Source organism: Ranitomeya imitator, chromosome 5 (genome assembly GCF_032444005.1).
Source record: "Ranitomeya imitator isolate aRanImi1 chromosome 5, aRanImi1.pri, whole genome shotgun sequence".
NCBI classification, from domain to species: domain Eukaryota; kingdom Metazoa; phylum Chordata; class Amphibia; order Anura; family Dendrobatidae; genus Ranitomeya; species Ranitomeya imitator.
In genome coordinates, this window is record NC_091286.1 from 256,993,985 (window position 1) to 257,006,864 (window position 12,880).

The 12,880-nt window shown below is 45.6% G+C and overlaps 1 protein-coding gene across 2 annotated transcripts in view; it reads right to left on the reverse strand.

Annotated features, from left to right (window-relative positions):
* Positions 1-12,880, reverse strand: part of TRMT11 (tRNA methyltransferase 11 homolog) — a 94,404-nt gene that overhangs the window by 50,529 nt on the left and 30,995 nt on the right. For both annotated transcript variants that reach the window (XM_069726082.1, XM_069726083.1), the window contains 3 exons: positions 12,501-12,665; positions 11,082-11,151; positions 4,427-4,558 (listed from right to left, as the gene is read on the reverse strand). In XM_069726082.1, the coding sequence (XP_069582183.1) occupies positions 4,427-4,558; positions 11,082-11,151; positions 12,501-12,665 (367 nt within the window). The remainder of the gene's footprint in view (positions 1-4,426; positions 4,559-11,081; positions 11,152-12,500; positions 12,666-12,880) is intronic.

Here is a 12,880-nt window from a genome sequence, read left to right on the forward strand (position 1 = left end):
CAATGAATGAATCTAAGAAATATTTGTTTATCATGATCACTGGATTGCCCCTTTAAGTCAGTGGAGTTAACTATACTGGTAACGTCTAAAGAATAATGGGTTTAGTAAAGGTTTAATGAGTGGTTTTATTACTGGCAGAACAGTGGCGGCATAAAACTTTCCATGCTGTAGACAAAACAGTAACCACAAGGCACTGCACACAACACGATGATTGTGCCGGTGTGTGAGCTCAGTAGTGATGGCCGCACACACAGCACAAGGGTTACAACTAGAAGAATGTGAAAAATTCAGACACAACAACGATGGCCATGTGAGATTACACAAATAATCGGCTTTCTAGCTTGATGTTATCTTTCATACAGAAATGGTTATTGCTTCTTGTTAAAACATTGCCTGTCACTCACCGCCACTGTGTATATTATTCTCTACAAGTACAGTAATGAGGTTTGCTTGGGCAGAAAGATAAGTTTAGGAAATGGGGTTAAAGGATAAACAAAAAAGAAAAAAAGGAAAGAAAATGGCAGGTGCTTTAAGAATAATCTCTCTGCCATTTTTAGTGTTTTATATTTACAGAATTGTAAAACTCATTCTGCAAGATGCAGCGATAACATCATACCATTACAAACAACTCATGAGTAGAGATGAGCAAACATGTCAGGTTCCCTCCTATTCGGCGAGCTATAGCGCTTACCAAATAAGCTGCAGAGGGAACCCGGATACCTGGGGCACTCCTGCTGATCAGCTGATCTGAGCTGCAGCTGCATCACTGTCATGTCACATGCATGGAGAGCCCAACACACAGGCTCTCCATGCATGAGCTGTGACTGACACAGCCGCGACATATGCAGCTGCGGTGCCGATCAGCCAGAGCCATCCAGGAAGCCGGGTTCCCTCTGCCGCTTATCAGGTAAGCACTATAGCTCGCCGAATAGGAGGGAACCTGAACATATTCGCTCATCTCTACTCATGATCTCTATATCATCCTCATATTACATTAGGATTTCATTATTTTATCTTACAACGAGACAGAAAAGAGATAAAAGAAGAGAAAAGAAGAGGAAAGATGGGGAAAAGAATAGTAGATAGACAAAAGAAGAGAAGAGAGGAAAAATGATAGGACAGGAAAGAAAAAGACAACAGAGAGAAAAGACGAAGAGAGAAAAAAATAAGAAAAAAAAAAGAAGAAAACAAGAAACAAAAGAGAGAAAAGAAAAAAAGAGGAGAGAAAAAAATAGCTGAATGGGATTTCCTGCCAATTTCTTACAACAACTAACCTATTCTCCCATCCTCTTTCATAAGGAGAGGTTTAAGCAAAGATTCAAGTCAAATTATAATATGAGTACCGTATATATTTGTGTATAAGCCGAGATGTTCTGCATATTTTTTTGTGCTGAAAACGCCCCCTTCGGCTTATACACGAGTCATTGTCCCAGGTTGTCGGTGGGGGAGGGGCAGCGGCAGGAGCCGGCGGCTGTCACATCATACTCACCCTGTTCTCGCTGTAAGTCCTCCCTGCATCACTCTGTTGTCCGGGCGAGGCAGCTTTTCCTGTGTTCAGCAGTCACGTGACCCCGTTCATTAAAGTAATGAATATGGACGCGTCTCCACTCCCATAGGCGTGTAGCGCATATTCATTACTTTAATGAGTGGGGCCACATGACTGCTGAACACAGGAAAAAGCTGCCGGTCCCGGGACAACAGAGAGATGCAGGGACTTGCAGAGACCGCAGGGTGAGCCATGCATAAACAGGGGAAGGACAGCGGAGCCATGCACACAACGGGGTGAGGGGGGGGGGGAAGAGGAGCCATGCACACAACAGGGGGAGGACGGAGGAGCCATGCACACAACATGGGGAGGACAGAGGAGCCATGCACACAACATGGGGAGGACGGAGGAGCCATGCACACACAGGGGGGAGGACGGAGGAGCCATGCACACAACAGGGGGAGGACGGAGGAGCCATGCACACAACAGGGGGAGGACGGAGGAGCCATGCACACAACAGGGGGAGGACGGAGGAGCCATGCATAAACAGGGGGAGGACGGAGGAGCCATGCACACAACATGGGGAGGACGGAGGAGCCATGCACACACAGGGGGAGGACGGAGGAGCCATGCACACACAGGGGAAGGACGGCGGAGCCATGCACACAACGGGGTGGGGGGGGGGGGAAGAGGAGCCATGCACACAACAGGGGGAGGACGGAGGAGCCATGCACACAATAGGGGGAGGACGGAAGAGCCATGCATAAACAGGGGGAGGACGGCGGAGCCATGTATACAACAGGGGGAGCCATACATACCAGGACAGGGATGAGGGGACAATGCATACCCGGCTTATACTCGAGTCAATAAGCTTACCCAGTTTTCTGTGGCTAAAGTAGGTGCCTCGGCTTATACTCGAGTATATATGGTATCTTAAAAGGTTTTTTTTCCAGTGTCATGTAAACCTTAAAGGAATTTGTCAGTAGGATCAACCCTTGCAAACTTACATGAGCATGTAGGTCATAGGAAGCTGAATAAAATGAAGCCTTGATAGCTGTGATCTGATGCCTTATTCCAGAGATATCCACGTTTTTCTTAATATGTAAATGAGTTGTTAAGATTCATAGGCCGGACAATGATCTACATGAACAACTGCTTCCACATATTATTTTAACTGAAAAGGGAAGTTACCAGCGTGAGACATGAAGCTCAGGAGAGCAGACTGTCAGTCATTATGTCTCACACTGGTAACACCCCTTTGATTTAAAATAAGCTCTGGAGGCAGATTCTCATGGAGATATGTGCCCAGCACATAGATATTAAAAGCTCATTTACATATTCCACAGAGAAACACACATTTTTTTAAGACATCAGATCACAGATCAAAGTGTCATTTTTTCTCAGCTTCCTATGACTTCCAAGCCCATATAGATTGCTAAGGAGAGGTGATCCTACTGACAGATTGCCTTTAATCACAGTATGGCAAATTTTTCTTCAGCATTCTATGATAATTACAGTTTTAATTTCTGGTGATTTTCATGATCTGCTTGCCACTTGAAGCTTAAAAAGCCAAAACATACCTATAACTGTAACCATTGTAGGCAATCAAAAATAGCTAAGCCTAGTAAGCTGAATATATTAGTACCACAAATGTCTCTTTATATTAATGTCAAATATTCGTGACCTATGCTTAAGGTACCGTCACACTAAGCGACGCTGCAGCGATACCGACAACCATGTCGATCGCTGCAGCGTCGCTGTTTGGTCGCTGGAGAGCTGTCACACAGACAGCTCTCCAGCGACCAACGATCCCGAGGTCCCCGGTAACCAGGGTAAACATCGGGTTACTAAGCGCAGGGCCGTGCTTAGTAACCCGATGTTTATCCTGGTTACCAGCGTAAACATTAAAAAAACAAACACTGCATACTTACATTCCGTGTCTGTCCTCCTGCGCTCTGCTTTCCTCTGCACTGTCAGCGCCGGTCAGCCGGAAAGCAGAGCGGTGACGTCACCACTGTGCTTTCCGGCTGGCTGGCGCTGACACAGGATGCAGGAGGAGTGCAGAGAAGCACAGCGCCGGGGACAGACAGCTGAAGGTAAGTATGTAGTGTTTTTGGGTTTTTTTAACGTTTACGCTGGTAACCAGGGTAAACATCGGGTTACTAAGCGCGGCCCTGCGCTTAGTAACCCGATGTTTACCCTGGTTACCAGTGAAGACATCGCTGGATCGGCGTCACACACGCCGATCCAGCGATGTCAGCGGGAGATCCAGCGACGAAATAAAGTTCTGGACTTTCCCCAGCGACCAACGATCTCCCAGCAGGTGCCTGATCGTTGGTCGCTGTCACACATAACGATTTCCTTAACGATATCGTTGCTACGTCACAAAAAGCAACGATATCGTTAACGATATCGTTATGTGTGACGGTACCTTTAGGATAGGTAATCAAGATTGGATTGGCGGGGGTCTGATACCTGGCACCCCCGCCGATCAGCTGCTGCCAAATGTAATCATTAAACAGTGCTGTACTGTTCAGCTTAGTTCATTATGTAGCAGCCACCACGGAGAACTGAACATCAGCTCCTATTCTGTTGAGCTGTCAGAGCTTATGACAGCTGATCTGTGGAACTGTTGGGCGTTCGTCACTACTTATTTGATATTGATGGCCTATCCTTATTTAGGTAAAATTAAGTCCAGGCTGTGTAGCTCACAGTGGATTGCTTAGACTGGATGCAAGACTATGTCCATCCACTAATAGCAGGAAGCCAACATCAAAGTGTTGAGGACCTGAAATAAATACTAAAAAATTTGAATGTCAGATCTGGAAGCAAGTAATAAGCAAATGCATAGACTGTGAAAAATATTCTACAAGCAAGTATACGATCAGTAAGTATGTAAATTAATCAGCCAAAATAACAATATTAAACAAAAACACTTACTCTGGCCTGTACACTGGGAGCCAATAGACCAGTCTCCCTCCTACAACTAGGAACTCTGCTGCAAAGTTCAACAAGTCCAAAAAGATGTCGCTTAAGTGATATGTTAGCTGGACGGGAACATGATTTTCTGGACTGAAAGAAAAAAATATATATATTAGATCAAGCATATTCCTAACCAAAGTACCATACTTCAATTAGTCAAAAAAATCTAATGGGGAGCAAGTTTAAGTCCTGCTTATTACAGGCCCGTGTACATATCTAGAAGCTGAAATGATGCCCTTCACTTTACACTGGTCACCACATAAACTCACATTGATAAAACATTAAGGAACTTTTCTTTGTTTTATTGCTTTCCCTGAAAGTGGAGTGGCAACTAATATGGTCTCCATTACAATGTCCCAAAGAGCTTTCACATTCTCCTGTAGAGCACGCCTGCTTACGCAGGTACAGTGTCGGAGATAGATCAATTCAGACCTAGACACGCTTGGGTAATTGTGGGGGGCAGGAAAGTCTATAAAAGCTGAGTGAGAAAGCCTAAAAGAGAGTCTGTATCTACTCTCCCTGTAATCTAACACCGACCACCGGGCTCAGCCACTGCCTTCATCGACCAATTCTCCACTTTCTCTCTGCTGACATCCCCACCATCATAATGGGTGACTTTAATATCCCTACTGACACCCGCCAGCCAGCAGCTTCCAAGCTCCTGGCCCTTACTTTATCCTTTGGACTTGCTCAGTGGTCCTCTACAGCCACCCACGAAGACGGACATACACTAGACCTCATCTTCACCTTCCTCTGTTCCTTATCTAATCTCACAACCTCTCCTTCCTCCTATCTGACCACCATCTACTCATCTTCTCATTCTTGTCCTCCCCCCATGTCCAGCCACTACCACATCCTCGCAGAAACCTTGCACACCTTGACATTCACAGACTCTCAGACTCTCTTCTACCGGTCCTCCATATGTTCACTCCACGACACGGACAGTGCCACCGCTTTCTATAACTCCACCCTCATATCAGCCATGGACTCAGTCACCCCTCTCATGCAAAGTGCGACAATTCAACAGGCAACCCTGGCATAACAATCTCACCAAAAAACTCCGACAAGCATCCAGGCTCACGGAGCGGCGTTGGAAGAAAACACGCCTGCCAGATGACTTCACTGCGTTCAAACAAGCTACACTTGCCTTCAAACTAACCCTCACTTCTGCTAAACAGACGTATTTCACAAACCTTGTATCTTCATTATCCTACAGCCTGAAACAACTGTTCAGCACATTTAACTCTCTCCTCTGCCCACCACTGCCATCTCTAACTCCCCTCATCTCTTCCGAGGACTTTGCCACCTACTTCAAAAACAAGATCGACCAAACAAGGCAAACCTTTCTTGTTCCACCACCCCAACTACTCCATATACCAGACCTCTGCCCTTCCCTAATAACCTCCCTCTCCAACATCACTGAAGGAGAACTTACTCCCCTCCTTTCCAAATCACACCTCACCACCTGTGCATTTGACCCCAACCCTTCCCACCTGCTCCCCAACCTCACTAACATGCTCATTCCAGTCCTAACCCATCTCTTCAACCCATCGCTATCTTCTAGTACCTTCCCCTCTGCCTTCAAACATGCCACCATCACACCCATCCTCAAAAAAAAAAAAAAAACTAACCCTGACCCAACTGCTATGCCCAAGCATCGCCCCCTATCACTGCTCCCGTTTGCTTCAAAACTCCTTGAGCAGCATGTCCATGCTCAATTTTCCTCCCACCTCTCATCCAACTCTCTCCTTGACAACCTCCAATCTGGCTTCTGCCCCCATCACTCCACCGAAACTGCTCTGACCAAAATTACTAATGACTTACTCACAGCCAAAGCTAACAGATAGTTCTCCATCCTCCTCGTTCTCGACCTGTCCTCTGCCTTCGACACAGTCGACCACTGCCTACTGCTACAGATTCTTTCTTCCCTTCGCATCAAAGGGGTTGCCCTGTCCTGTATTACTTCATACTTTTCCGACCACACATTTAGCGTTTCCCACTCCCACACTGCCTCCTCATCTGTTGGGAGTCCCTCAAGGCTCAGTCCTAGGGCCCCTACTTTTTTCCCCATCTATACCAGTGTTTCTCAACTCCAGTCCTCAAGACCCACCAACTGGTCAAGTTTTCAGGATATCCTTAGCATTGCACACTGATAATTTCATCACCTGCTCAAGCATAAATTCCATCACCTGTGCAATACTAAGGAAATCCTGAAAACCAGGGCTGTGGAGTCGGTAAGCCACAGTTGCGACTCCGACTCCTGGATTTTATCAGGTTCCGACTCAGACTCCTTCATAAATGGCCAATTCGTAACAATAAATAACTGTTGTCAAATATTAACATTGTGCTTATTCAGTTTCTCACCATCATACTTTCACCATGGTAACGGCTGTCTAGCCGCAGTGCGCACGGGTAATTTACGTCATTTCCGGCCAGCTTTTACTTTCACTTTTGCACTACCGTTCCTAACTACTTCCGGCTTTCTCAGGATTCTATCACAGGTGATGCTATTTTGTTTTCCCTATTTCTTGTATCTGATTGGTCATGACCACTATTTAACCCCATTCTGGCGAGTACCCAACCACCCCTGGACGAAGCATTTCATTGCGAAACGCGCGTCGGGTGTGGTGGGTCCCCAGGTTCCTCCTCCAGGTAACTATACCGCTATTTTTGCAGTACTGTATATTTGCACTGTTAGGCTGTTCTATGTTTATGGCTTGTATTTTATAACGCTATTCCTTAGGTGCTTGTCTCCATGTATATTTATTAACACTGTGTTAGAGCCATTACTTCTTATTTGTATTGAGGCGTATATATGTACTATTTATCATCAGCCTACTACTATTATTGCTATACTGCCTTTGTGAGGTTGGTCCATATGTGGGTCCCACTGTGTTTGTTTCCTGCACCAGTGGTTACTGTCCCAGTAGTTGTATGTTTTTATGTATTTTTTCAATAAAGATTATATTCTCCTTTTATTATTTGGTCTTTTTGTGAAGGTGTCTCTTTGGTTTTGGTGATTTACTTTCCTTCATGACCTTGTTTAGGGATATTATTAGGTGTGCATCATATAAGTAATCAGACCACTTAGAGCAAAAACAATATATTTATTAGATTATAGCAAATAACTTTTATAAACTTTTCTAAACTCTTGTAAGTAAATATGCAATAAACACTGTTATGCAGTTAATAAGAAGAAATCTATAAATTTGTCCTCAGAAAAAGTATTGCCTCTGTCAGATCCTCCTTCATGGATGCCCTCAAATCTGATCTAATTATTTTGAGAGCAGAGAACAACCTCTCTACACTAACTTGTGTTGGTGGCAAAGCAGTAACCACTCGGGCAACATCTCTGACAATGTCAGGATACAGAGGAATCGCTTGTTGCAATGTTATTTTTGATGAACGGTCAAATTTCTCAATTTCTTTTAGTGCACATGAAAAATTCTTTTTTTCAACACATTTTCACTTTCAGTTTCATACATTGTAAGTAGGGGGGTTGGGGCAGCATGAGGTTAACCAAGTATAAGATTAGATAAGGGCAGTGGAGAACAGTGACACACAAGAAGTAAAGGTACCTTCACACTGAGCAACTTACCAACGATCACGACCAGCTATACGACCTGGCCGCGATCGTTGGTAAGTCGGTCGCTGGGGAGCTGTCACACAGACAGCTCTCTCCAGCGACCAACGATCAGGGGAACGACTTCGGCATCGTTGAAACTGTCTTCAACGATGCTGAAGTTCCCCTGCAGCACCCGGGTAACCAGGGTAAACATCGGGTTACTAAGTGCAGGGCCGCGCTTAGTAACCCGATATTTACCCTGGTTACCATTGTAAAAGTAAAAAAAAAAAAAAAACACTACGTAACCAGGGTAAATATCGGGTTACTAAGCGCGGCCCTGCACTTAGTAACCCGATATTTACCCTGGTTACAAGTGAACACATCGCTGGATCGGCGTCACACACGCCGATCCAGCGATGACAGCAGGTGATCAGCGACCAAAAAAAGGTCCTGATCATTCCCCAACGACCAACGATCTCCCAGCAGGGGCCTGATCGTTGGTCGCTGTCACACATAACGAGATAGTTAGCAGGATCGTTGCTACGTCACCAAAGCGTGACGTTGCAACGATATCGTTAACGATATCGTTATGTGTGACTCAGCCTTAAAGGGCCACTGTCACCCCCCTCCAGCCGTTATAAACTAAAAGAGCCACCTTGTGCAGCAGTAATGCTGCATTCTAACAAGGTGGCTCTTTTAGTTTTAGGTTCAAGTATACCCCAAATAAAGCGTTTTTATACTTAGCCACAATTCCGGTCTCTAGCCAGGGAGGCGGGTCCTCACTTCTCAGCTCTAACTGCCTCTAACTGGCTCCTCTGCCGTCACTCCAATCTTCCTGCGCTTTCGGCGCCGCCCCCTCAGCGCTGTGTACGTTTCAAAACCGGCGCCTGCGCAGTGTACTGCTGTGCTGCACAGACGCAGTAAGCTCTAGCTGTTTGACGTCCCAGCCAGGCTTGCAGACTGCGCGGGCATTGCGGCCAGCCACCTTTGGAATCCCCGCCCCGCACTGTGTTATGCATTATGCACAGTGCGGGGCGGGGATTCCAAAGGTGGCTGGCCGGAATGCCCGCGCAGGCGCAGTCTGCAAGCCTGGCTGGGACGTCAGACGGCCAGAGCTTACTGCGTCTGCGCAGCACAGCAGTATACTGCGCAGGCGCCGGTTTTGAAATGTACACAGCACTGAGGGGGCGGCGCCGAAAGCGCAGGAAGATTGGAGTGACGGCAGAGGAGCTGTTAGAGCTGGGTAGTGAGGACCCGCCTCCCTGGCTAGAGACAGGAATTGTGGCTAAGTATAAAAACGCTTTATTTGGGGTAAACTTGAACCTAAAACTAAAAGAGCCACATTGTTAGAATGCAGCATTACTGCTGCACAAGGTGGCTCTTTTAGTTTATAACGGCTGGAGGGGGGTGACAGTGGCCCTTTAAGAAATGTCTCTATCTCCAGCAGAACTGCTTATCACTGTTGTTCATAGTTTGATAGAACATATATATTTGAGTAACATTTATAAAATTCATATGAAAGTTCAAATATGAAATATTAATACATTTTTTTTTAAAGCTGGAGTCGGAACATTTCTACCGATTCCAACCAAAGCTAACTCCGACTCCACGACTCTGACTCCGACTCCACAGCCCTGCTGAAAACATGACCTGTTGGTGGGTCTTGAGGACTGGAGTTGAAAAACACGGATCTATACCCTTGGCCTAGGACAACTCAAAGTCCCATGGCTTCCAGTACCACCTATATGCGGACAACACTCAGATGAACCTCTCTGGCCCAGATGTCACCCCTCTGCTATCCAGAATCCCGGAGTGTCTATCAGCAATATCCTCCTTCTTCAACTCTCGCTTCCTAAAACTCAATGTAGACAAAACCAAACTTATCATCTTTCCCCCATCTCGCGTATCTTCCCTACCTGATCTATCTATTATGGTAAACGGCATCACGCTCTCTCCCGCACCTGAAATCCGCTGCCTCGGGGTAACTCTCGACTCTGCCCTGACCTTCAAACCGCACATCCAAACTCTTGTCGCCTCCAACTCAAAAATATTGCCATAATCCATCCCTTCCTCAGCCCACAATCTACTAAAACTCTTGTGCATGCCCTCATCATCTCCCGCCTCAATTACTGCAACACCCTCCTCTGTGGACTCCCCGCTAACTCTCTTGCATGGCTCCAGTCTGTCCTCAACTCTGCTGCCCGGCTAATCCACCCCTCTCCTTCCCCATTTCCCCCCTCTGCAAATCCCTCCACTGGCTCCCAATTCCCTAACGAATCCAGTTCAAACTACTAACACTGACCTACAAAGCCATCTATAACCTGTCCCCTCCCTATATTTTTGAACTAATCTCTCAATATCTTCCCTCACGAAATCTTCGATCCTCCCAAGACCTCCTTCTCTCCTCCACACTTATTTGTTCCTCACACAACCGCCTCCAAGAGTTCTCCCGAATATCCCCCATCCTCTGGAATTCCACGCCTCAACAAGTCCAATTATCCACCACCCTTGGATCCTTCAGACGGAACCTGAAAACCCATCTCTTCAGGAAAGCCTACAGCCTGCAATAACCATTCTGCCGCCTCACCAACCACCCGAGCTGCCACCTCACCAACCACCCGAGCTGCCGCATCACCAACGACCAGAGCTGCCGCATCCCCGACCTTCTGTCTCTTCCCCATTATCCCGTAGAATGTAAATCCGCAAGGACAGGGTCCTCTCCCCTCTGTACCAGTCTGTCACTGTAAATTTGTTTACTGTAAACGATATCTACGTATCTACTCTGTACGTAACCCCTTTCTCATGTACAGCACCATGGAATTAATGGTGCTATATAAATAATAATAAATGTCATTTTTATGATTTTGGCTGATGTAGAGCTCTCTGGGGCACACAACCCTTAGAATCCTATAGCACCCTACTGAGTTATAAACACACATATCCATTTTTAAGACACTAGTTTCTCTTCTCTACATCACACACAATATAATTGTCCACCACACAAACACAGTAAGTGACAACAGACAGGTATACTAAGGGGAAACTCACAATTGGTCGGACTTTAGGATTTCCTTCTGTGAGCCGGTCTTCCTAGTTGACTCTCGAATGCCATAAGGGGCTGAAGATGGAAAATGGGTTATGGTCACACACAGAGCCAATAATACGGAAACTGCTCATTTGCAAAACCTTGATTTCTGGCGAATCCTGTCTCTTTGATTTCCTTTTCTTCCATTATTGGAATGCATGTAATGCTTTTGATTTTGTGTGAGCATGTGAAGCCTAAGTCATGGATGGGCCAAAATACAGCCTCCTCCCCGACCAGAAGTCTGATATCAAACACAGCTCCAGCTGCTATGCAGACTTGTCTCTACTGTATATCCCACTTGCACCATTTAATATGTGATTCCATCAAAAAAATACATCAGACACTAAAAACAAAGTTTGGCCCATAGCCGGTGTGCACGAAACGTATCTGGACAGCTGGAGAGGAAGACAGTGTTGGATGCTTCTCTTCTACTGTCAGCCAGGACATCAGCCCCAACACACTATGGTAAAAGACTGAGGGATGAGCAACCACCATAATAATCGTGGCCATACAAGTTAGATTAATGACAGCCAAATCTTCCAATTTTCAATATTTAATGTATTTGGCGTGTCCTGACTTTCCCCGCACACTAGGAGTCAGGGAGAAGAAGAAGCAGATCTGCTGGATTTCATGGTGCCTGATCCTTTGTTCTCTGGGGGAGACATGATGCTGCTAGAGGAGCCTGGTAAGAGCTCATTCGCTTTTTATCATTGCTCAGGGATAAGAATTCTTTAAATTTAGCAAACAGGCTACTTAATATTTTAAGTGCTGATGCACCCATGTACTTTTTCCTTAAAGAGGACCTGTGTGCAGGATTTTGGACTCTTTAATAGTGATGATTGAACGCCCATGTTATCCGAGCATGCTCGGGTGCTAACAGAGTGACTTCGGCGTGCTCGGATAATATGTTCGAGTCTGCGCACCTTCATGTTTCGCCGTGTTCGACAGGCGCAACACATGCAGGGATTGCCTAACAAACAGTGACAGCGGTCCCAGTCCCCCGATGACGATTTTTTTGAGAATACCCAGTGCATGCTGGGAGACTAGAACATCTAAAGAAGAAAAAAAAAAACAACAACACGGACTGGAAGGGAAAGCAGAGAAGGAATGGTAGGGAATTTTTAACATTAGAACAGTGGTTGGATTAAGGAATTAAAAAGTTAGACATATAAGCCCTAATTCATGAGAAAACCACGGGTCTTAAAGAAGCCATGGAATGAAATTCACTGTTACTTTCAGACAACCCCTTTAAGCGTCCAACATCCTGGGACAGGTCTTCATGAAATCATCTGTATGTTATTTTATGCAACTAAAGGGATGTGGAGACCTGTGAATGGCCACAATATTCCACCACAATATCGGTCCTTATCTTGGTAACTTACGGTCTGTGATGATGGCATCAAACAATGGCCCTTTTCTCCAGATGGGTTTGGATGCATCCGACACAAGAACATCGAGGTAGTGCTTCTCTAACCCGTACTGGCGTAAGTTGGCCCTTATATTTTCATCGGGCCCTCTCCACTTCTGATTCCTTCTTGTTGCTTTACCTGCAGGACGGTAAGATAGTGGTCGTCTAAAACACACATTGTGAGAAGTTAAGCTCCATTTTAATTATCAATGGCTATAATATCAACAAATGTGAAATAGAGGATTTTTGCAACTTACTTTACCTACTGTGATTTTTATATTTGCACATTACTTAAAAGGGATCGGTCACATGATTTTTGCCACAGTCTGAGAGCAGCATAATATAGAGACTGAG